General features: G+C 44.3%; 12 protein-coding genes across 12 annotated transcripts; 4 read left to right on the top strand and 8 right to left on the bottom strand. All coding sequences in view use genetic code 12, as the record gives it.

The window, feature by feature from the left end:
* Nucleotides 1-2,040: 2,040 nt before the first annotated feature.
* Nucleotides 2,041-4,023, top strand: LODBEIA_P09140 (uncharacterized protein; the record flags this gene model as incomplete). The annotated part of the gene is made up of 1 exon (XM_066976887.1): nt 2,041-4,023. The coding sequence occupies one exon, from the start codon at nt 2,041-2,043 to the stop codon at nt 4,021-4,023; it is 1,983 nt and encodes a 660-aa protein (XP_066827852.1).
* Nucleotides 4,024-4,610: 587 nt separating this feature from the next.
* Nucleotides 4,611-6,263, bottom strand: LODBEIA_P09130 (uncharacterized protein; the record flags this gene model as incomplete). Its single annotated transcript, XM_066976886.1, has 1 exon — nt 4,611-6,263. The coding sequence occupies one exon, from the start codon at nt 6,261-6,263 to the stop codon at nt 4,611-4,613; it is 1,653 nt and encodes a 550-aa protein (XP_066827851.1).
* Nucleotides 6,264-7,315: 1,052 nt separating this feature from the next.
* On the bottom strand, nt 7,316-9,532 carry LODBEIA_P09120 (uncharacterized protein; the record flags this gene model as incomplete). The annotated part of the gene is made up of 1 exon (XM_066976885.1): nt 7,316-9,532. One exon carries the CDS (start codon nt 9,530-9,532, stop codon nt 7,316-7,318), a length of 2,217 nt encoding a protein of 738 aa, XP_066827850.1.
* An 815-nt stretch (nt 9,533-10,347) lies between these two features.
* On the top strand, nt 10,348-10,697 carry LODBEIA_P09110 (uncharacterized protein; the record flags this gene model as incomplete). Its single annotated transcript, XM_066976884.1, has 2 exons — nt 10,348-10,350; nt 10,422-10,697. The coding sequence occupies 2 exons, from the start codon at nt 10,348-10,350 to the stop codon at nt 10,695-10,697; spliced, it is 279 nt and encodes a 92-aa protein (XP_066827849.1).
* A 116-nt stretch (nt 10,698-10,813) lies between these two features.
* On the bottom strand, nt 10,814-12,484 carry LODBEIA_P09100 (uncharacterized protein; the record flags this gene model as incomplete). The annotated part of the gene is made up of 1 exon (XM_066976883.1): nt 10,814-12,484. One exon carries the CDS (start codon nt 12,482-12,484, stop codon nt 10,814-10,816), a length of 1,671 nt encoding a protein of 556 aa, XP_066827848.1.
* A 293-nt stretch (nt 12,485-12,777) lies between these two features.
* LODBEIA_P09090 (uncharacterized protein) lies at nt 12,778-14,061 on the bottom strand (the record flags this gene model as incomplete). Its single annotated transcript, XM_066976881.1, has 1 exon — nt 12,778-14,061. The coding sequence occupies one exon, from the start codon at nt 14,059-14,061 to the stop codon at nt 12,778-12,780; it is 1,284 nt and encodes a 427-aa protein (XP_066827847.1).
* A 1,139-nt stretch (nt 14,062-15,200) lies between these two features.
* LODBEIA_P09080 (uncharacterized protein) lies at nt 15,201-15,824 on the bottom strand (the record flags this gene model as incomplete). The annotated part of the gene is made up of 1 exon (XM_066976880.1): nt 15,201-15,824. One exon carries the CDS (start codon nt 15,822-15,824, stop codon nt 15,201-15,203), a length of 624 nt encoding a protein of 207 aa, XP_066827846.1.
* Nucleotides 15,825-16,175: 351 nt separating this feature from the next.
* Nucleotides 16,176-18,203, bottom strand: LODBEIA_P09070 (uncharacterized protein; the record flags this gene model as incomplete). The annotated part of the gene is made up of 1 exon (XM_066976879.1): nt 16,176-18,203. The coding sequence occupies one exon, from the start codon at nt 18,201-18,203 to the stop codon at nt 16,176-16,178; it is 2,028 nt and encodes a 675-aa protein (XP_066827845.1).
* Nucleotides 18,204-18,420: 217 nt separating this feature from the next.
* On the top strand, nt 18,421-19,542 carry LODBEIA_P09060 (uncharacterized protein; the record flags this gene model as incomplete). The annotated part of the gene is made up of 1 exon (XM_066976878.1): nt 18,421-19,542. The coding sequence occupies one exon, from the start codon at nt 18,421-18,423 to the stop codon at nt 19,540-19,542; it is 1,122 nt and encodes a 373-aa protein (XP_066827844.1).
* A 65-nt stretch (nt 19,543-19,607) lies between these two features.
* On the bottom strand, nt 19,608-20,690 carry LODBEIA_P09050 (uncharacterized protein; the record flags this gene model as incomplete). The annotated part of the gene is made up of 1 exon (XM_066976877.1): nt 19,608-20,690. The coding sequence occupies one exon, from the start codon at nt 20,688-20,690 to the stop codon at nt 19,608-19,610; it is 1,083 nt and encodes a 360-aa protein (XP_066827843.1).
* Nucleotides 20,691-21,197: 507 nt separating this feature from the next.
* Nucleotides 21,198-21,845, bottom strand: LODBEIA_P09040 (uncharacterized protein; the record flags this gene model as incomplete). The annotated part of the gene is made up of 1 exon (XM_066976876.1): nt 21,198-21,845. The coding sequence occupies one exon, from the start codon at nt 21,843-21,845 to the stop codon at nt 21,198-21,200; it is 648 nt and encodes a 215-aa protein (XP_066827842.1).
* A 773-nt stretch (nt 21,846-22,618) lies between these two features.
* LODBEIA_P09030 (mitochondrial 37S ribosomal protein uS15m) lies at nt 22,619-23,593 on the top strand (the record flags this gene model as incomplete). Its single annotated transcript, XM_066976875.1, has 1 exon — nt 22,619-23,593. The coding sequence occupies one exon, from the start codon at nt 22,619-22,621 to the stop codon at nt 23,591-23,593; it is 975 nt and encodes a 324-aa protein (XP_066827841.1).
* Between the last annotated feature and the right edge of the window lie 13 nt (nt 23,594-23,606).

The following is a 23,606-nucleotide window of genomic DNA, read 5'->3' as shown; positions in this document are numbered from 1 at the left end:
ATAAAGGAAAATGCTAATTTTGCGTTTCATTACGACCTGTTAGTCCAAGATGATCTCTGAGCGAAGAAGATAGAGAGATGTAAAACAACCCTCGGTTCGTTCATGCGTATGCATCCCGTCGTCGAATCAGCTTCGGCGCGTACCTCAGCTGCTTTGATGTACGACACCGGGACCCGTGGAGATGTCACCACAGCCAACATGTACCTACATTTTTTTGTATATCGTCAAGTTGTTGATACGCCGGTGCCGCTTCAACATCCACCAAAACACCAACAAGCCAAGATTTATGCTGCCGAAAGATAATAATTAGATGTGAAGTATTATTTATCTCGATGCTTGATTTCGTAGTGATGATGGAGGTGGTGATGAACAGGTCTACATACGCGACGTATCTTCAGATTCACGTCCATGCACATAGAGAAACAAAATCTCAAATGCGTTCTTAATTTTGAGAAACGGGACGGGGTACGCGTTGATCTTCTAGATTAGATTTCACCAGATCAAGAAATTTGGCAAAAAGAAAACAAAAATCAAGCAGGAGAAGAAGTCATTCATTAACCGATGTATCTTCCCCCCGCCCTCCGCACCAGCACCGACTGAATGAGAGCAGGTTTATTTGAGTTCACACCTTTGCTCTTCTGGACCAGTTTTGTAGTTGGAAAAAACCAGATGACAAATAGAGATCATGTGGGGATGAAAGGCAGAATTAAGTTTTCGTATTATCTGGCTTTTTTTTTTTTTTGTTTTGTTCAGAAGCTTGGGTTTTAGCAGCTGGAATCCTGACAAAGCAGTCTTTCAGTTCCAGCTGAAGAGGACTGATTCTTGTTTGGGTTCGGAACCAGAAATTAACAAAGAACCAACCACTTTCCCACGTAATCTCAGAAATTGCAGACTTCCATGCACGAAATCTAAGAGATGATAATCACTGGCGTTTTTTCAGCTCCGTTGACCTCATCATAGCCCCATCTCCCTTCCCTTTTCGAGCATTTCCGATAAGCCAACCCGGTTGTCGTCCCATAGCAGTTGAGAGAGAGGAACCTTACAACCTCGTTTCTTCTCGAAGTGTATTTCCAGACGTTAGGTGACACCAAATTCCAACGCCAGATGCAAAGATTACAACAAACTGGACAGTTTTATGACACGGTCCATATTCTTTTTTTTTTGCTGCGAAACGTAGATGCAAACATTTTTCTGATTGAGCGCTGCTTGATGCAGAGAGTGGCAGCCAACCCTCTTCTAACCAATGGCTGTCCGAACTCAAGGGAGTAAGCCTTACTCGGATATCAGTACTGAAAAGTTTTTTTACTCTTTTTTTTTTTTTTTCTTTGACGTTTAGCTTGAACTTTATTTCTTTCTGCAACTTTCATTCCTAGAGTTCAATTTCAATTTTATGATATTCCCCAGATGTTTTTAGATGAAAAGATTAATCTGATAACTTTTTTTTCTTTTTCTTTTCTTCGTACTTTTTTTTTACTTGCGCATACCTGCTACGACTTTACCACTAGGGTCAAAAGAAAAAAAAATTCGGGTAATGTTCAACGGGTGGCTCGTCTTGGTTCGAGGTTCAATTTCGAATCCATATTTGCAAAGCGAAAAACAGATAAAAAACCTACACCCAATGTTCATGAAAACTATGGGTGCTTTTTTCGTCTTGTTTTATCTTGGCTGACCACCTTGTTCTTTTTGATTTTTTTTACATTCCCTTTGTCGCATGCACATGAAGATCCTCATGGTCGTACTTTATAACCTTGGGGCAGGGGTCCAGTAGCTGTCCAAGGGAATTCTAAAAAAAAAAGATCTTGAACCGTCCCATCTCTTGGCAATCTAAGCTCTCCTGGGATGAAAAAATGAAGAAGCAAAAATAAGCAACAAAAATCAAATGACCATTTAGACGGTTCCGTTTCCCAACTTTCAAAGTACCTTCTTAATTTTTGAATATTCGGGAAATAATAGATAAAAAAAAGCCCGCTATTTAAGCTCTTGCAATTATCCTCTACAAGACTTTGGGAGCAACTTCTCCTCAACAGCAAGTGGCAAAAGATGAGTAGTATCGAAAGCATCAAAGATCCCTTGTCACACGCTGACACGCTAGTCAAGGATGACAAGTTGGCTCAAGCCACAAGGTCAGTTACCGGTAATCAGTCTGAGTTGACCTCGGATGAAAAAGCACACCCGCTTGCTAAAACAACAAAGTCGATTGGTGTCAAGAGGGCCGAGTTGATGAATATGCAGCTCGACTCTATTTGGTTAAAGGCCTGCTTCTTTTTCAGTATTTTCATAGTTGCATACGCCTATGGAATCGATGCCAATGTTCGCGGGAACCTCACGTACTATGCAACTTCTTCATACCAACAGCATTCACTCCTCACCACCGTCGGGGTGATGCAAGCAGTGATTGCGGCTGCGGCCCAGCCATTCTACGCTAGGTTATCAGATAGGTTCGGCAGAATGGAGCTCTTTATCTTGGGTATTGTCTTCTCCGTCATTGGTACAATCATTCAGTCCCGCGCCTATGAGATCAAGCGATTTGCTGCTGGCGCCGTGTTTTACCAACTTGGATTTTGTGGAATCATCATCATGACGCATGTGATCTTGGCCGATTTTTCCAATTTGAACTGGAGATTGGCCTGCTCAGCGGTACCTGGTTTGCCATTCCTCATAAACACTTGGGTAGGCGGAGACATTTTGGCCTCTGTTCTCGCGCATTACTCATGGCAATGGGGAATCGGTATGTGGGCGTTTATACTTCCACTTGCGTGCTTGCCTTTGATTTCTTGCTTCATATACATGACATTTCAAGCTCGCAAGGATAGCCGATGGGAGTCCTTGCGCAAACAAAAGGAGGCGCCTATTCCTCATTCGAAAAAGACGCTCAAATTCTGGACAACCTTGGCCTTGAGGGTTCTCAGGGCAAAGAGAAAATTGGCGATTGAGTTGTTCTGGGATTTGAACCTTGTTGGATTATTCAACTTCCTCATTGTCTTTGGATTCATCTTGGTGCCATTAACTCTTGCAGGAGGCGTTTCGTCTCAATGGGCAAAAGCATCCACAATTGTTCCCTTGGTGATTGGCGTCGTCTGGATCCCCGTTTTCATCATTTGGGAAGCAAAGTTTGCAAGGTCACCAATCATGCCATTCTCATTGATGAAAGACAGAGGCGTGTGGGCTGCAATTCTCGTGATTATACTTTTCGATATTGTGTTTTGGATGGCTTATGATTTCATGTACACCGTTTTGATTGTGGGCATGAATGCCAGCGTCAGAGCAGCAGCAAGAATCGTGGCCCTTTACGGGTTCGTCACCGCCCTCACGGGAGTCTGCCTTGGTCTCGTGGTTACCCGTATGAGAAGGTTGAAGCTTTTCATCATTTTCGGCTGCCTGATGTGTTCTGTTGCCATGGGCATTCTCTTGCACTTTAGAGGAACAAACGATGGTATTGAAAGCGAAAAGTACATCAGGGGAGTCATTGGCGGCTTGTGCTTTTTCGGTTTTTCGTCTGCGTTCCTCACCTTCCCTACCCAAGTCAGCATTGCAACTTGCACCAACCACGAGCACATGAGTGTGATAATTGCCGTTCTCATGGCTTGTTACTGGATCGGTCAAAGTATCGGCACTTCCATCAGCGGGGCAATCTGGACCAACAAAATGTACAACATCATCTTGGCCAATATGATTGAAATGAACATTGAAAATGCGGCCGAGCTAGCCTTTATGGCTTATGGATCAGCATTTGAGTTTGCTGCTCTTCACCCATGGGGCACACCAGCTAGAGTTGCAGTTGCTTTTGCTTATGCTCAAGTTCAAAAGTATCTTTGTATGGCAGGATTGATTGTGTGTTTTCCCATGATTGTCTTTGCCTTCTTGTTGAGAGACCACAAATTACTTTCCGTTCAGGCATTGGAAACAACTGTTACCGACGAAAGTGGACTGTCAACCAAAGATGGTGACATTGTTGTCAATCTGAACGATGACGATATCGTGTTTGCAAAGATCAAATCAATTTACAGATCCATCAGACGCTGATCCACCCAATTCTCCTCTTTATCTTACTCATCAGTAAGACTTTTCAGCTTTTTTCACGAAGGCGGGGGGGAAGGGGGGGGGGGGGAGGTTAGCACAAGTTACTTTCGTTGTTGCCAGCACTTAATTCTACCACTTATCAATTTTTGAAACGCCAATAATTTGAAGCAAATCATAATAGTATTAGCGATAGTAATGTTTAATTACCACAACTGTGGTTAAGTCACTCTCACAAGCTCACTGCCCGACTAGATTTTCTTGACATCACGACTCAAATTAGAATGTGCCCACACCTTTATCGATAACTATGGAACTCCCTTGGATACTGGTAAGTGCGAAAGTTTCTAGCTTCGGGCAAAAATCAAAAAAGATCGCCAACTTATGTTGCAACTCCTGCTACGTCTCTTCTCCTCAAATGCCTCTCACCTCAAAGACTTCTCACCTCCATCACCAACACTTTCAGCATCTCTCTACATTATCAAATATGTATTCAAACAAACTAAAAAAAAAATTAAAGCCACTGTATTACTTGTAACCTTCCTCGAAATCCCAAACCTCTGCGAGCGGTTTTTTTTTCTTGTAACGGTTTATTAATCGGATTTGGGCTTGTCGCTCAAGTCTACATCTTCATCTTCATCTTTAACCTCCTCGAATTTAGAATTCGTCGTTTCGTCGTCGTCAGCAGCATCATCATCATCATCATCATGATCATCATCTTCCTCGACATTCCTCGAGTGGACTTCGCTGTCATCATCTTCGTCATCAACCTCCTCCACCTGTTGAATATCTTCGCGATGAGATGATTCTCCACCACCAACGCCGAAATGAGCCAATAGCGACTGAGCCGAGGATGTGTCCAAGTATATGACACCATTCTCTTTCGTGATAGCGTTTGATGATAATAATTTCAGCAAGGAGATAGCTCCACTGTTCATTCCAGGGTCAACACTGTCGTCTTCTTCACCGCCATCATCGCGTTCTCCAGAAGGTCCGTCTTCTTCGTCGTATCCACCTTGGCCGAATATGGAGTTGCCATTCATGAAACCACCACCCATGCCTCTATTACCTAAACCTTGCTCCGAGTGTTGCCCTATCTCATACTGATCACCATACATCTCTTTATATAGAACACTATAAGGCTGGGAAATTGGTCCGTAGACTTTAGGTTCATCTTTGCTTTCAGTTGCGGCAAGTTCAATCTTTTTGATAATCTTTTCAGTCCATTCTTCTAAAGTTTCGTTTTTGGTGTAGTCCAATAAAGCCACTATAATAATGGACATGTTGTCACACCCGATACCTGAGCCATCTGACGTTGGAGCACAGCACAATTCCATTAGTTCTTCACAAATCTCCGTTAATGGTTTCCGATCGTAGATTCCTCTTCTAACACATTCAACGCATTTTTGAGATGTTAAGCAGTCCCAAATACCGTCACATGCCAAAATTACAAATTCGTCTTCTTCGAAATTTATATTGTGAAGAATGACATCGGGGTAGCAAGTGACAATTTGTTCCTCAGCCGGTAAGTCTGCATTTTTCTTAAAGTCAAAGTCACCGAGACCTCGAGACAAGGCCAAATTCCCATTGACGCGGCCCATATCAACGTAGCCACCAGCAGCGGTGATTCTTGTCTTTTCCCCTTCATTTGCTGGTTTATGGTCATAGGACAATGCCTTGGCATAGCCATTTATCGACATGATGGTTCTTGAATCACCTGCATTCCCACATGCAATAGTCTTTGGCGTTATTATCGCAGAAGTGGCGGCACATCCACTTTCGTCATCCCTCATAAAGACATCCTTCAATATAGCCTGATCGCAATCTAAAAACCCTTGCCTCAAGGCATTGATATAGTCCCCGTTTTTAAACGCTGCTGTGTCTTTTATTATATGATGCAAATGCTCACCTGCAAAAAGTGCTGCTTTTTCCCCACCATGACCGTCATAAACGCCAAAAAACGCAATATGGTTAGCATCGCTGTTTCTGCCATCTGCTGCTACTACCGCTTCTTCATCTACTTCTTGCTCCCGTTCTTGTTCTTGTCCCTCACCACCTGCATGTCCCGTTTCCTTGCCCTCTTCTTTTTTCAAAGGCTTCACCTTCAGTAAATCCAATATCGTTGCATGGTCGTCTTCCATGTTTACTCTCCAGCCTTGCATCGATGAGAACCCATAGGCTAAAAACCTATCCAGACCACTTGCCGAGTCTTTGTCGGTAACAGGCTGTGACAATATCTGACCCATCTTGGTTCAGAACGAAAAAAACAAAAAAAAATGTTAGTGATATAGAAAAACTGAAGATGTGACTTTGTTGATTTTAGGTGGAAAGAGAGGCAAGAGTGCGTGAAAATGTCAGTTGAATAATCCAATTTCTAACGATGATGGAGATGATCTCGATGATGATTCGACGACTCTGATGACTTCGATGACCGCGATGATTCTTTTGTTGACCTGTTGATTTTGCTCGAAGTTGATCTCTTGCTATTCAACGCGTAAAATTGACCGTATCTAAATTTTAAAAGTAAAATAAATGAGGAAAAACAGGCTAATTGAAAGTTCAAAATGGTTCTGCTTTTAAGTCAACTGCTGATGAATCACGGTAGGCAAACGAATAGGTCAAAAAGATAAAAATTCGTTATATATACAAAAGATGCTGGGGGGGGGGGGGGGGGAGTTGGAATGTTGAATGAATAAAATTTGTTGATGGTTCTCTTCTTTTTGCCCTTCTTTATTCTCATTTTTCTCTTCTGAATCATCCATCATCAATCACCACAACTCTCTCGCCCCAATTTTTTTATTTCACCCATCCACTGCGATGGAGGGTTTTATCAGCATTCTATTCTACCGCTGCTGTGGAGTAGGCTCGCGTAGTAATGGAAGAAGTCGATGAAGTATTAGCTCCATGATAAGCTCCGAAACTACGGGGTAGGTGGCGAGTATTGCTACTCCCAGCGGAGAGAAAGATAGATGGATAGATGGATAGATAGACCGCCTGAGTACGGTTTTATTTCCGCCTTTATTACTACTACCAAGGTCCAGCCACAATACTCTAACCAACAAAAATACCGCACTCTTCTTCTGTCTTTGGTCTGGTTAAATCTGTAGACAAAACGGTTATAGAAGAAAAAAAAAGTCTTTCAATTAAGATTCTATAAAGATCGTTCAAAAATGTTTATTTAAAGGCATTCCGTCTTTGTCAGTGGTGGTGGTGGTGGTGGTGGTGGTAGTTTTAGCAGTTTTGGAAGTCACACATGCTGCGATTCCAATTCTTTCTCTAGGTTTGTTAACATTAACATCTATTTCGTTCCCCAGATTCCGTTACTGCCGTCGAATCCTCCATTTCCAGTTCCGCCGAGACCTAATGTGTTCAACTTCGACGATATATCGGAATTGCTATTGTATTCATCTGAACTTGTAGCAGTTTGCGGTAAATTTGTAAAGCTCGAAGTGACGTGGTGATGACCAAACGGTTGGAAACGAGAGTTTCCACCCAAGGGAGTCTGTGGTTGAGATGAAGCACTGTTGGTAAAAAACTGTTGCTGGTTTTGTTGCGTGGGGGAACTTGTAATGGATGAGTTTGGTGGCTGTTGTTGCTGATGCTGGTGGAGTTGCTGATGAGGAAAGCTGTTCAACGGTGGAGTCGATCTCACGTCAACATACGATCTGTTGCTGCTAGATCTAAGCAAAGCAGCAGCAGAGCTTGAGTTTGGAGCAACGCCCGGCTGCTGGTGCATCTGTTGATACGAGCTAAGCGAACTTGCTTGCGGCGGTTGCTGCTGTTGTGGGTTCTGACCAAAGCCATGCTGTGAATACAATCTTTGTTGAAAAAGATGCTGTTGTTGCTGCTGCTGCTGCTGCTGCTGTTGTTGTTGCTGATGTTGCTGCTGCTGTTGTTGTTGTTGTTGTTGTTGTTGTTGTTGATAAACCGACAAGCTTTGCAAATTCTGTTGTTGTTGTTGATGCTGGGCTTGTTGAGCTTGTTGTTGCTGAAGTTGAAGTTGCTGCGCCTGTTGCAGAAGCTGCTGGTGTGAGAATTGCTGCTGTGGCTGCTGCATTGGGGTTGGTGTTTGTTGCCTCAATCTCGGTAAAGGCAATGCCGATTGCGACTGTGATCTCATCAAGTCCGAGTTGAGGGAGTTTGAAATGTGATTGAGATTCATCATGGAATTGGAGTGATGCGGAGGCACATGCAGCTGGTGTGCTTGACCGGGTACTTGCTGCGACAGGTGGGCGATGGATATGTAACCGGGCTTTCTTCTCACAATCACCAATCCATTGTCAAACAACTCCAATAGATTCAAATAGTTGCACAAGAAGGAAATGATCTTGCGTTGCATGACGCTGATGTTTACGGGTGAGATGGCCAACTCAAATATGGACTTGGTGACATCATCACGGTATAACACCAACTGGGTGTACAATTCCAAAACCTCATGATCGTTAAAGTCAACTTCAATCGGAGGCACGGCAAATTGCGAATTGCCAAATGGTAAATTGATAAATATTCTCTCTTGGGTGCTTGAAATCCCGCCTCCAGCGACACTCAAATTCTTGGTTGCCGCGGTAGTCGAAGCTTGAGATAACAAAGATGCTAACGAGGCATTCGAAGTGTTTCTATGCTGTTCTTCCAACTGGCCCCTTTTTTCTCTCTTTTCCCGTTCTATCCGTTCTCTTTCCTGTGCTGGCAACATCTTCTTGTACTCGACCCGCAATTTTCTTCCTCCAATCTCCCTCCCGTTCAACTGGTTAACAACCAGGGACGTTTCGTCGGTCGAAGTGAAATTGGCAAATGCTAATCCTCTAAAGACACCATTGTCAAAATGATAGTTGAACGCATAGGGTAACGGCAAGTTCAATTTTGTCATGACATCTAGCAATTGCTCTTTTTTAATGGCAAAGGGGATATTTTTAATCACAATAGCTGTTGGAATCAATTCATCGTCGTCTTCGTCGTCGTCGTCATGAGATATATTGCGGTGGGCAATCGGCCTATTACCAACCACGGGGGTGTTGACATTACTGGCATTTAACTCATTACTATCATTATTATTCGTGTCGTTATTTTGTTGCTTCATCTCATTACCGTTATCGTTATCGTTATGCTGTTCACCTGATTGCATGGTAGCCACAGAAGAATCTTGATTGTTGTTGCTATTGCTGTTGTTGTTGCTGTTATTGTTGTTGTTGGCGGGGTTATTACTGTTGACTTGGTTTGTAGCTGATTCTTCTAGTGTCTTTTTGTCCAACGCTTCCAATGTCTGCTGTTGCTGTTGCTCGACCCATGGACCCACAGACGTAGCCGAGCTTGATTGGTTCAACCACGAAAATTGCAAATTCTTGGAATTGGCTAAGCGCTGAGTGGACAATTGGGGCGTGGTTGAAGTATGGTTGAGATTCTTTGATACACCACCGCCACCGCTAAAGCCAACGCCAATGCCGCCAGCCCCAACGCCGCCGCCATTACTACCACCAGCCCCAACGCCGCCGCCACCGGTGGCAGAAGAAGCCGCCATTTGATGCTGGTTACTGCTATTATTACACGGAGTCGACGACGAAGAATACCCCGATGCCGATGAAAATGAAGATAAAGAAGGACGGCGTTGCATCAAAGATTCCATCTGGTTTGGAGTTGTTGACAAGTTCCTAAAGTCCATGATTTTTCCCCTCTCTCCCCTAAACTAATGAAAAATATATAAAAAAACAAAAAAAAAAAACAAAAAAAAAACAAAAATGAATGTCGAAAGCTGTGTATAACTGGAATGGGTCCCCCGGTAGGTGTTTTGCGTTCTATAGGTGAAAAAATTCGAGATGATTAGTACAAATTAGGGGGAAATCCACTTTCTTTTTTTCTTCCTTTCCTGGATGAGTTGCTTGCAAACGGGAGGGGGGGAGGTCTATGTTGGTTGGTATTGGTTGTGTGTGTGTGTGTTTTCTTGCAGTGTCAGTTTTTATTCGTTCGGGTGGTTTTTGAATTAATATTTATTTGTTAATTCTCCTCCCCTCGTCAATACCGCGCTACCAACTGCCGCCACATAATTTGATATTTTCGGTGTTGTCGTGTTTTTGTTTTCGCGACACGACACTGGGGAGAAAAATGTGACACCTCACAGAGAGAGAGAGAGAGATTCTTCAATATCAACAAAGGGACAGCAGCACGCTTGAACAGCGCTATAAACATTTTTGGCAGCAAAATTTCAAATCACACACACAAACCTTCGTTCTGGGTATTTTCCAATTGAGACAGAACCATAGATACAACAGCTGTTGTTCTCTTCTTTTGCTATACGAATAATCACAAGGAAGTACATATATATACAAATATCAAGCAATGGTATGTCTAAAGTTCCTTTCGAGGGAAAATGTTTTCTTGTTACTAACGATGAATTTTTTTTTTCCGTTTAGTCTACATCGTCAAGCCAAGCCCCAGGTGGATTGAGAAGTGCCGTCAAGAGAAAGACCACGGCTGAGAAAAAGGCTCAGTCGACGAGTGCTACTCCCACGAGCACAAGGTCAGCCGGAGCAGGAGGAAGCTCGTCGACGATGATGAAGTTGTTTACCGATGAAGCGCAAGGCTTGAGAGTGGACCCCTTGGTTGTGTTGTTCTTGGCTGTTGGTTTCATCTTTTCAGTGATCATCTTGCACGTTTTTGCAAAGATTACTGGAAAATTCACTTCATAGGTGTAATAGGGAGGAAAAATGAAGGAGTGGAAAACATGAGGTGATTTGGTGACGTTATATAGAAATTGTGGATGAAATGAAAAAGATTCTATACTATAGTATATATATGTGTATATTTACAAGTGAACTAAGATCTTGTTTACAACATGAACAAGATGGTCCTTATCTACAAAATGCTTTGCTGGGTGATTATGGTCTTGTGGAGCAATTTCCCAATGGAAAGCGGCGTCAATGGATGCTTGCTTTATTTGTTCCCGCGCCGTGGTGTCCATCGTGCCCCGTACCTCTATCTCAACTACTGGATAATTCTTGCCTAGAACAACCACTAGTGGAATCCCCATAATGTTGGATTCTCGAATCTTTTTACCGATGGGCTCGTTTCTGTCATCCCACCGATAATCCAACCGCAGCAACTGCTCTACCATCTCGTCAATTTTGCTCGAGTCGTGATCAGAAACCACGGTCACTTCCCATGGCGCAATGCTTCGCGGCCATCTCAAACCTCCATCGTCTCTATTGATCTCTGCCACGGCACCCACGAGCCTGCTCACTCCGATTCCGTAACAGCCCATCTTGACATATCTCTTGTCAATGCCCTTTTCCGTAGGCACATCGATTTTCAACTCCATCGGTTTCGAGTATTTATCGTCGAGGTAAAACGTATGGCCTATTTCAATCGCCTTCAGCTTTGTCAAGGTCCCATCTTCGCATTCTCCGCAGACTTCGCCTTCGTTTGCACTGACGATAGGCACGTCGGTAAGGGTAGTAATCATTGATCTATTGGCAAACTTGATTGGGAAATCAGGAAAGTTGGAGCGCGAGTTCAACCTCGCGTCCATGACCCTAACGACAGACGCGTTCATGTCCGCTTCTGACATGGTTTCAAACTGCTGCACTTTTTCGCTGTCGGGTCTTGCGTCTGTGATGTCCAAGTCGGGAATTTCCAGCAAGAGAAATTTGGGCTCGAGCACTCGATCAGCAGGGTAGTAAGCGCAAACCAAGGTGTCCCTCTTGTTATTGGTGAAATATGCCACGCTAACATCGCCACTGCCCCAGTTTTGCAATTGTTCATCAGTCGGAAGAGAAAGTGTCTTTTCAATGTTGGAGACGTGGCCACAGGAGTCGCAGGTGAAAATGGTATCTTCTCCAGTCTCATTGCTCAAGTGCCATTCATGGCTCATCTCTCCACCAATGCTGCCACTATCAGCTTGCGCCCTCACATAGGACACGCCGATATTCTGGAAAATCTCGTGATACGCTCCAGTCATATCCTCGTACGTTTTCAATGCGCTAGCTTCATCAACATCAAACGAATACGCATCCTTCATTAAGAACTCTTTACCGCGTAATAATCCTCCGCGCGCGCGTTTTTCTTTTCTAAACTTCTGGTTGATTTGGTAGTATGTCAAGGGAAGTTGCTTATAGCTCTCTAGAGCTCGTTTCATATGCTCAGTAATGGGTTCTTCTGCCGTGGGAACTAACAAGAAATTCTCATCTTTGATCTTGAAAAAGTCCTTATGGAACCATCGCTCTGTTGTGACCCAGGCGTCTTTATGGGAAAGCAAGGAGAGGCGCAATTCTTCGTAGCCTCTGGAATCAAGAGATTTCCTAATGATTGAGCTGATCTTGTCGAGAGTCAATAAACCTGTTTTCGTCCAGTTCACTAGGCCCGAATGTGGGTAGGAGACTATACCCAACTTTGCTAGAAGCTCGGCAGTAGGGAGCCGCCGATCAATTTTGAGCTTGTTGAGGTGCTCGCAGTAGAGTTTCGGGACTCTTTTGATCATGTCATCGGTGTGGATTCAAATGGTTTGGTCAATTCTGGCAAATTTGACGATGTTGCAAAATATAGCCCCTACCATCATCTCTCTCTTTTGCTCTCTTCTCGCCAGAATTCGTTTTTTATTTTTTGTTCACTCTCTACAAAATATTCCTTCCACGAATCGAGTCCAGATCAGTCGTGGTTTACTCTTCTAATTAAATTACATATTTAATAATGTGAATCGACTGTAACTACTGGGTAATCTCACGAAAGAAAAAAACACACACACAGACATACACATACACCACTGATGCAAGATTACTTGAAGACATCACCCAAGGATTTCTTAATGTCATTGTAAATGTCTTCGCTGTATGACTTGATGTGTTCCACAGAGCGGCTCAAGTCGTCCTTAGCTTTGGTCAACTTCTTGTTCTTCTCTGGATCATTCACCAACTTGTTGGACAAGTCGTCAAATTGTTTCTTGGCTTCTTTGTACTGATTCAAGGCCTTTTCGTATTCGGCATTGTAGTTTTGCTTCAATTGGTCCTTGGCATTGCCAACTGATTGGCCGACGTTGTTGTACTGCTTGTACAAGTCATCGCTAGCTTGCTGCCATTGCTTTTTCAAATCTTCAGAAGCCTCCTCCCACTTCTTTCCTGACCATTTGTAAAATTCATCAGCTTGCTTATCGGCTTCATCAGCCTGCTTCTTTCCCCAGTTGAACCATGAATTCTTTTGTCTTTCAGCATCGGCTTTAGCCTGTTCTGCCTTGTCAGCCAAAATTTGCTTATGCTTTTCAGCTTCGGCCTTGGCTTCGTCGGCCTTCTTAGACCCCCAGTTAGCCCAATCATTCTTGGTCTCAACGGCATCCTTCTTGATATCTTCAGCGCCCTGCTTTGCTTCGTCAACTTTCTTGGATCCCCAGCTCGACCATTCCTTTTGGGTTGCTTCTGCATCCTTCTTGGCATCGTCTACCTTGTTTGAGCCCCAGTTTACCCATTCATCCTTGGTCCTTTCAGCGCCATCGGCGGTTTCGGAAACCCAGTTTTCAACACTCTTCTTCAGCTGCTTGACATCGGATTTGACTTCATTGGCCTTGTTCGAAGCCCATTTGGCCCATTTGTCGTGCTCCTTCTCTGCGTCAGCCTTGGCTTGGTCGGCCTTCTTCGAGGCCCAAGCGTTCCATTCGTGGACCTCCTTCTCTACGTCATCCTTGACTTTACCCTCACCCAAGCAATTGATGAAATCAATGTACTTTTGCGTAGCCAAAATAAACACCGATTGCTCGTCCTTGGGGGTAATTTCGTCCTTGACAAGCTTCTCGTGGGTTTCCTGGTCCTTCTTGAAGCCCTTGTAAGTTTGCGATCCCTTGACGTCCTTCTTGACAGCTTCAGTCTTGCTAACCAACTGTTGCTTACCGTGCTCAATCTTGTTGGTCAACTTGTTGTTCAACTCCTTTGCCTGCTGGTCAACCTTTGTCGTTTGACGAGCCAAGTCCTGGTGCTCTCTTCTTGGCAAGATGGGTTGGACATATTGGTCGTAGTAGTAGACACCACCAACAAGGGCGGCAGTTCCCAAGAGGTACTTTCCTGCTGACATTTGTAAACTTTTTTTTTCAAACTAAATTAAAACAAAAGAAGTGACTCTCAATTGGATAGATCAGAGTTTAACTTGCAAAAGATGGAGGCAAGTTTGTTGAGAAAGAAAAACTCGAGGACGGTGCCCTATTTTTATATAAGGAGTTCCCTAAATTTCCTTTCCCCAATGCATGACGAAATGATGGAAAATTAGCATATGTAGCATTTTCTTTTGTATGGGAAATGCCATAGTTAACCTCAATTAAGTTAATTTGCTTCTTTGCTACTAATTTGAAGGTTTGCTCTCGGTGGAGTTTATCAAGGTGAGGGTATAAGTTTGTTTGCTATTACACCTCTTGAAATAAATAAGTAAAAAAATAAAAAGTGAGATTAAGGGGCGTTCTATTCTGTCTCATGTGGATGTCTAAAGTTGCTATTCACGTTTTGACCCTCCACACCAAGTACACCAGTACACTCGCCAGAGCACCCACGGTAGATGCTTTACCGTGGGTGCTGTGGGATCGCGAGTTGAATTCACGAACCTTGAGCATTATAAGCTAGAACCTGGATTCAATACCCACAAGACTCCCGAGAGGCTTCTTTTTTTTTTTTTTTTTTTTTTTTGGTCTGAGCCAGCAACAATCCAACACATGCGTGTTTCATTTTCGGTTTTTGTTTGTTTTCTTCAATTATTGTTTCTTATAATCGAAAACAAAAGAAGCATTGACTCGTCGTAGAACCGTCCCTGTCGCTTGTCTTGCAAAGTATGAACTGGATGCGCTTATGCACTGTCTTTGCTGGTGATACGGACGGACCAGGAAAAAAAGAGAAGGCACGTGATACATAGTTTTCGGCTTTTTGATTGATTTCATCTCTATTATAGAACCTGTTGATCCGAATTTTGCGCAAAGATAGCTCCAACCTTGCCGACATCCACGCTGGTAAAATGATTTATCCCCCCCTCCCCCTTCTCCTTTCACGACTGACAAATATATCTTCCGCTCAATGCTTTGAGGAGCATTGTTGCCGCTACAAACACAAGCTCGGTCAAAGTAATGTTTTTTTTTTTTTTTATCTATTCTATTAATCTATGCAATTCTATCCAAAATCAGTTTTTTTGTCTTCTTTTACCACGCAGATTTTAACTTCAGTTCATTCATTTCAGTTCACCTGTCGAAGACCCTGGCCTGGTACTCGTCGCCAGTACCTCCGGTTCTCGCCAAAGAGCATGAGCCGACTCACCTTCCACACACTCAACAAGATCTCCTTGCGCGGCAAAAACTCAGCAAACACCACACGTATCGTGTCCTCCAGTTTTTTCACTTCCTTCCCTTTAGTCAAGAAGCACAAGTAAAAGATGATTTGGCCATAGCCATGGAAACCCTCATGTATAACTAGATCAATCATGTTGTTGATCGGGATGAACTTGCTCGAGTTCTGGAAGGGAAACATCTTGCGCACCGTGAGCTGAGCTCCCATCCCCTTCATGATCATCAAGGAATCCTGCGGTTCCTGCGCAAGACCCACGAGCAAGGTCAGCATGGTCAAAATGGCACTTAGCATGAATTGGACAAGATGGTCATGCAAGTTGGGTTTCGTGTACGCGATGTACGTGGTTGTGGCTGTGATTAAGGTCAATAAAAGTGGGAGCTTGGCTCTGTATAAGATTGGCGGCTGCTTCAGTTTGACCGTGAAGGTTAGTTGGTCTAACGCGCCAATGGAGTCGAAATTGCTCGCATCGATCAGTGGCTGCAATTCAAGTATAAAATCTTTAGCACTGGACATTCATATATGTAGGTGTATATATAGATTTATTCTGATTACATGTAAATCATCGCAGATGCTCTCCACCAACTTGAACTCTGGGTTTTTGTCCTGGCGTTGAGTGATGTTGATTGTGAATTTTTAAACCACGTTGACTTATCGTTTTTTCCTACGGCTACAAAAACTGTATAATGTAGGCTCATGAAATTTCACGTGACGACACCTTTGAGAAATAATTGACTCCTTTTTCAACAGGCCAAAACACTAACAATTACCAAAAGAACTGGTAGTTGGTATGGTCTCATGTATGGTATAGTTGACACTTTTCAGATATACTCATTGATATCTACATCTACATTTTTATCCTCCCCCTTATGTTGCAGGAACGCCTATATCTTCCCTTTGGCGTTTAATATCGTCAATTGAACCCAAAACAGTTTCGTTCTTGCGCAATTCTCTCATTTTTTCAGCCCTCGTCATTGGTTTAGTACCAGTTCTAATTTCGATTTCCCTCTTTCTACTAGCTTCCGCGTCTTCTCTAAATGCTTTTTCGCGTTCAATAGCAATGGCATTCATATTCTCCTCGTGTTCAAGTCTTACCCTCTTCAAATCCTCATTGTACTGCTCAATGGTCTTAAACTCGTTGTTCACATTCTTGCAGTACTCGGCGAAATCAACTGGTAATTTACGCCTCAACGCTAGTTCAATCACCTCGGGGTATTTCCGCTCTTCCAATGCAAATTTGGCCTTGACCTGTTTCCGCGTCCTGTGGGGGAACATTTGCGATATCAAAGAGAAATCCGTACCAAACATACTGAGGGCCTTGTAAAACTCATGCAACTCGACCGCGGTCCACTTGTCATTGTTGGTTTGCTTGCCGTAGGTTGACGACATGACTGGATTTGCAAATGGGTTGGCTTGCTCCACGGTCCGGTTCGAAGTGTCCGCTCGCTGCTTGACAACCACCGCCGACTCCTCGCTATAACCAATCTTGCCATCCACCAACGTCAATTGCAAAGCACTTGACGCAGCTGGCTCGTCATCGTACTCGAGCTGCAGTATGTCTGTGCTCTTCAGCTTGCCGTTATTTGCCAACTGTTCCGCTTTGATTTCGTCTTCCGATTTACCCTCGTTTCTCAAGATGGCTTCCTCAAGTGGGATTCGCTCTTGTCTGGCCCTTTCCCTATCCAACCTTCGCTGGATTTTTCTCTGCTTGATTTCTCGCTCTGCCTCCTGCACTAGTTGGAAATTCGAGCTCACCTGTCCTATTTTCAATGTGGGTTTGCATAAATCGGCCATAGTCATTTCTTCGTATTGGTAATTGAGTTCAGAATATAGATCCAAGTCTTCCTCTTTGATATTGCGCGGTATTTGGCTGACATCCGTGACCGTCGTGATTAAATTATCAGGCTCCTCCGGTATGATGTCATCGAGAGTGATGTCTTCTGCCCTCATGAAACCATCGGCATGCTTGACACACACTGCCTTGCGAGCGTTTTTTCTCCTAAACTTGCGAACCTTGTTCGTTGCAGGATCAATCCCAAGAACATAGGTATCGCTCACTTTTTCCCTGTCCCAGCCTTGCTCCAAGCTTTGGTCATTTATTTCCTGCTCAGCCTGCTGATCAGAATTGATTGGTACAGGTACTGCCGCCGCCGCTGGGGCTATCACCTTGGAGGACTTTGCCGTTGAAGGTTTTGCACTTGGTGCTGCTGCTGCCAGAGCGGTTGAGGAGCGGCGAGTCGTGGACGACCGCCTTCGTAATTGACGCGATGTCAGCAATCTCCGTTTCGCTCTCTTTGTTTGAGGCACAATGATCTTGGTGGATGGGAGTGCCTCGTCATTGGGCTTCAACGACACCGATGCCGATCGACTACGGTACCCCACTTGATTTATCCCCGATAGCCGTCTTTGGCTCACCGAGACTCTACGACTGGCAGCTTGACCTATTTTGTTAGCGTCCGCACCTCGTCTCCCTTCATTATCATCATCTCTTTCTTCTTCCTGTTTTTCTCCTTCTTCTTCATCAGATGTGTCCGCAACTGCAGAATCCACGACTTTGGCTTTATCCGTAGGGTCGACCGCTTCTTCATGTCTCGTGGCTGTGCTTGCAGACACATTGGAAATGCTCTTGCCAAAATGAAACTGTGGATTAGGGGTATGAGGGTCGACTTGGGTGCTCGGAGGTGTCGCAAGCTGGATCTTGCTAGCTTGATCCTGTGGGCTTTGTTCGTCTTCTTCATGTCTATGGCCCACCACGTGCTCGGTCCGTGCTTGCGCTGGAGTTGCATTTTCCTGAGTGGATGCTTGATTTGTAGATAGTTTGGATGCGGGCTTCTTCTTGACCGGTTTTTTGATCTTGGGGATAAAAGTTTTCCCCTTTTTGAGAATACTACTCATGGGTGGTGATAGGGGGAGTAGCGGTGTACCTAATAGTGGTGTACGTAGTACCAGTGATGGTGTGGGTGCTGATGGTGATGCTTGGACTAACAGAGTTTCTGCTTTCTACTTGTATTTTTTTCTTTTTACATATCTCCAAAAGATTTCGAATCTCTTTGTTGTGTGTATGAGGGAGGGGGGAAAGTTTGAACATTGATGCGGGAAAACTTCACGAGAGATGGATGCAAACTTAACACACACTTGGTCTCTGCTAAAGAGTGTTGAAGATTGGATATTAAAGTTGGGATTGTTGGATGCCGACCAGTTTATTGCTTCCACCAGCAGTGGCTCTTTGTTGAGCTACTCCTTGTCAAATGCGAGTTCGCGATGCCTATTCAAATGGGAAGAAGCGCACGAGTCTAGTATTAATGACATGAAAGTGATTGACACCAACACGTTTGCATCGTGCTCGACAGACGGTATCAAGGTTTGGGACGTGAGAGTGACTGCCGGCGGCGGCAATAATTTGCTGACCCTGCTAAATAACGCCAAAAACTCCAACTTTTTATCGTTGGCAGCTAGAGGGAACCTTCTTGCCGGAGGCACAGAGCTACAGAGTGCAGACGCCGAGGTTCTCGTGTGGGATTTGAGAAAGGCAGATCAGGTAGTCAATTTGTTTGTTGACTCGCATCAAGACGACGTGACTGCCCTCGAGTTCCACCCCCTGCTAGAGCAGTACTTGATGTCTGGCTCGACCGATGGGTACACCAACATCTATGACTTGTCGAAACCCGAGGAAGAAGATGCGTTGCACCAGGTGATAAATTTCGGATCGGTCCACTCATGCCATTTCATCACGGAGTCAAGGATATCTGTTTTGACTCACATTGAGACTTTGATGTTTCATGATTTGCATGATACCAACTACGAGGATCTCTCGAGTCTTCAGTTTGTCGATGTGGGAGACTTGAGGGCGCAATGGCCCGACAATAGCTATGTCATTGACCTTTCCCCTTCTGGATACGTGGCTTTTGCTTCGACTATCACCAACAAGTTGTCGGTGATGCCATTCAATCCGAGAAAGGAAAAGTTTAAACTCGACAAGGTGATTAATTTTCCTCAGGCGCATGGAGACCAAATAGTTAGAGACGTTTTAGTCTTACAGGACTCTAGACACGCTCTTAGTTGTGGAGAGGATGGAGCCATCAAATACTGGGAGTTTCCGCGTGAGTTGAAGCGTTATTCCATTGGTGAAACAACTTCTCCGGTGGAGATCAGCCCACCTGTTAAAAAGGTCTCCACAAAGCCCCACCATCAGAATAAAAAGAGCAGAAAGGACAAAAGATTCAAACCGTACTAGAATACATCTTAGTTTTTTTTTTTTTTTACAATGTTCTTACTTCAATGAGACTCCTATTTTATTGCCTAGAATCTTCTGACGATATCGTCAACCACTTCGCTAGTAGTCGAATTTCCTCCCAAATCTGGAGTCTTGATTTTGTTCTCGGACAAGTTGGCGTCAACAGCTTCGTAAATCTTAGCAGCAGCTTCGGGGTAGCCCATAAACTCCAACATCAAAGCAGTAGATCTGATGGTGGCAATTGGGTTCGAGATCCCCTTACCTTCGATATCCGGAGCAGAGCCGTGACATGGCTCACCAATGGCAAAACTGTCGCCGACATTGGCAGATGGAACAACCCCCAAGGATCCAACCAACGCAGCAGCACCATCACTCAAGATATCACCGTAGAGATTTGGGGCAACAACCACGTCAAAGATCTCTGGTTCTCTAAACATACGGTAGACCATGGAGTCCACGATTTGCTCCTTGTGGTCGACACCTTTGTATTTATCCTGGTTCGAGTCATAGACTTCTCTGCATGCTTCACGGAATAAACCATCCGATTGCGACAAGACATTTGATTTGTGGGTCACGGTGACTGAGGGCTTGCTGTGGAGTTGCTCACTACCAGCGGCAGCAGCGTCACGGATCGCCTGTCTTTGCAAAGCAATATCGTAGGCCATCTTGGCAATTCTCTTGGAAGCCGTCTCCGTAATTCTCTTGATTGCTTCGGCGACTTTAGTACCGTCTTCTTTCTCATAGGTTCTTTCCTCCTTGACGTACAAATCCTCGGTGTTTTCACGGACAATGACCATGTCGACGGGTCTTCCGATGCCCTTGACGGACTTCACGGGACGCACGTTGGCATAAAGCCCCAATTTCTTTCTCAAGGCGACAATTGGCGACGAGTAGCCTTCGACTTTGGTGGTTGGTGATGACACAGCACCGAACAAAGCACCGTCGCATTCGCTCTTTAAAATCTCTACTGTCTTGTCAGGTAAGGCCGTACCTGTCTTTTTGAACAATTCAAACCCAGCATCCAAGTCGACAAACTCAAATTGTAAATCGTATTTTGCTGGCAAGTTCTCCAAGACTTTCTTACCTGCTGGGATGACTTCTCTTCCAATTCCGTCTCCGGGGATCAAACCGATCTTGAGAGTCTTCATAACTGGAGATGATGTCGAGAAAAAGCGACGAATTGCTGGAGTTGCTGCAGTCATCATTGAGCTAGCTCTATTCAAGAGAAACAGGGCAAAAGCTTCTTTTTAAGAAAAGAAAAGGTAAAATGAAATGTCAATCCGGGGATTCATGAAATTTTTCAAAACATCACCACCAGCCGCGACTCCGTACCCCATACGGTTTGGGAAGAGACACAATGGAGGAAAAATTTTTGACTGCCGCCGGAAAAGCCATCAAATTTTTTTTTTTTACCGGCTTCGGCTTCGACGTTGGCCCATGAGTCATCCATGGGTCTTCAAGACTGATTGACACTCAAATGTGAAAAAGTAGACGGGGAGTTGCTACGTGGTAGGCTCAGATCTTACGAGAGCCACTACTTATTCGAAAATTTTCACAATTGGTCATTAGTCTAATCGATCAATCAAACTATATACAGATATATATACAAGATCGTATTCATGCAGGGACGAAAATTAACGTTTCTTCACGTAGTTTCACTCTTCAACTTTCACCACACCAACCTTTGCAGGCCTCAAGACTCTATCATTCAAAGTGTACCCGTTCTGTTGAACAAAGAAAACGGTGCCGGGGTGCTTATCAGGTTGTGCCACTTCAAAGATTGCCTCGTGCAAATTTGGGTCAAATGGTTGGTCCAATGGCTCGATTTTGCTGATGCCGTACTTGCCCAACGTCTTTTCGAAAATATTTCTGGTCATGTCAACACCATCGTACAAGTTCTTCACTTCCTCGCTTGTTTTCAACGTTTCTTCCTTGACATTCTTCAATGCCAAGTCGAAGTTGTCGACGGACTCGAGCAACTCCTTTGCAAATTTCTGCAAGGCAAAGTCCTTTGCCTTTTGCACTTCGACTTTAGTCATTTCCTGGAGATGGCGGAAATCGGCCTTGGCTCTAGTGTAATGGTTTCGCATTGCTGCTAAATCCTTGTCTTTCTTTTCGAGTTTCTCCCTCAATTCGGTGATTTCCGGGTTCTCTACTGGCTCAGCTTCCGCGGGTTCCCCTTCAGCAGGCTTAGCTGGTCCAGAGGCCTCTTGACTCTCTGCGGTTTCAGAAGCTTTGGCGGCTTCGGCACTTTCGGACTCACTGCTACTACTACCACTAGCTTTGGTCGAATTGAAACGCATCGTTGAAATTGCTGACAATGATGGGTTCAACATTGTTTGTGCGAAAACTTGACGACGGACAAGGGGAGCACGTTGAGCGGCCAACGACCTCTGTGTTAGGCGCAATAACTGTCTGTGCATGTTTGGAGTAAAGCCTTGAAGTTATGAAGTGAATCCGTCAAGGGGCGGTGGTTGATGATTGATGGTTGAAGCTGAAGCTGGAATCTCTGAAAAAAATTTCCATCAAGTTCCACCAACAGAGAGAAAGAGAGACAGTGCCATACACACAGATTGGGTGTTTTCGCTACCAAGAGTGGAGATGTTGATACCAGAAAGGTATCAACATTGTCTTCTTCTTCAACATCACCGCCGCCCTGGGATACTCCTCCGGGAAGTGATTGCAGGAAAGTTAGCGTATTCGTATTTGACCTTAGATTCGGGTTACAATCGCTGCTGAAATAAGCCAACTTTTTTTTTTGGTTCAACAGGAAGACAGATTCAATTCCAATTACCAGCGCAAACATTCTTCGACGACTTGATAGTCTTGTATACGAGGAGGTTTTTCTCTACTTTTACTTTCTTTCCACTTACCCACAACCAACATATTCAAGTTGTTGTTCCTGTTGTTCTTGTTGAATGTGCTCTCCTTTCTTGCACGTTCTCTTGCAAGAGAGTGGTGAAGTCGCTACTACAAAAAAAAAAACTTCTGAGGATTTGAAGTTTGGAAAATTTTTGCCCAAAGTTTGATCTTGGATAACCGGACCAGACAGTCAAAGTGGACACACGCCCAGACGATGCTCAAGGCCCAGGCTCGCTCATTCTCGACGGCTCGAGCTCTCCTAGCTCGAGCTGTCCCTGCGCAAAAGGGCAGGATACATCCGCTCCTAGCAGCCAAGCAATTCGTGTCAGACAACATCTCCGACAAATTGGCAAGGAAATTGAGAAGAAAAGAAACGAAAATGAAGAAGAAAATCACTCGAGACGTCAATATATTGAAGCAGTATGATATCAAGAATGTGCCTTTCAAAGTCGATCCTGTGCTTGGGGATCCTAGAAACGAGTTTTTCCAGCGGATAATGGCCAAAGTCGAGAATCAGGAAGCCAACTTGGCCTACGGAACAGATCGGTTGGAAATGGAAAAGTTGTTGTATGCCGCAGAAAAGCTTTCCCTTGAGAAAAACTTGCACAACGATGAACTCCGAGAAGCTGCAAAGGACATCGAGGAGAACAAGAAAAGAGCCATCTTGACGATCCTAAACTTGAGAAACACCAATACTCCAGATAAAAAAAAGTTGGCTGTTCAGTATGCAAAACAAGAGCTCCAAAGAGAGCCCGGTGACACCGGCTCACCCGAGGCACAAGCTGCCGTGATGACAATCAAGATACACTTTGGCATGGCCCACGTAAAGGCAAACAAAAAGGACCACACGGCGAGACAACTCGTTAGAGAACTAGTCCAGAAAAGACAGCGTATTTTAAAGTACTTGAAAAAGCAAAACCCGGAAAGGTACTACTATGCTTTGGCCAAGTTGGGTTTAACAGACGATGTCATAGTTCGAGAGTTCTCCATGAGCATGCAATACTTGCAAGATTACAAAGTTTGGGGCGACAAAGTCTTGGTTAAAGAAACCGCTACCATGAAGAGGAAGGAGTTAAAGATCAAGAGTCTTCGGGATAAAGTGCATGAATACCACGAATTGGCTAGAAGAAACCATGAAATGTTGAAAGCAGGAGCAGCATCCGCCAAAAAGAGCGCAAATAAAAAATGATTAAAAATTATAG

This window comes from Lodderomyces beijingensis, assembly GCF_963989305.1.
Source record: "Lodderomyces beijingensis strain CBS 14171 genome assembly, chromosome: 1".
NCBI lineage: Eukaryota > Fungi > Ascomycota > Pichiomycetes > Serinales > Debaryomycetaceae > Lodderomyces > Lodderomyces beijingensis.
Note: the sequence above shows the minus strand (reverse complement) of the source record. Positions and strands in the feature narration are given on the sequence as shown.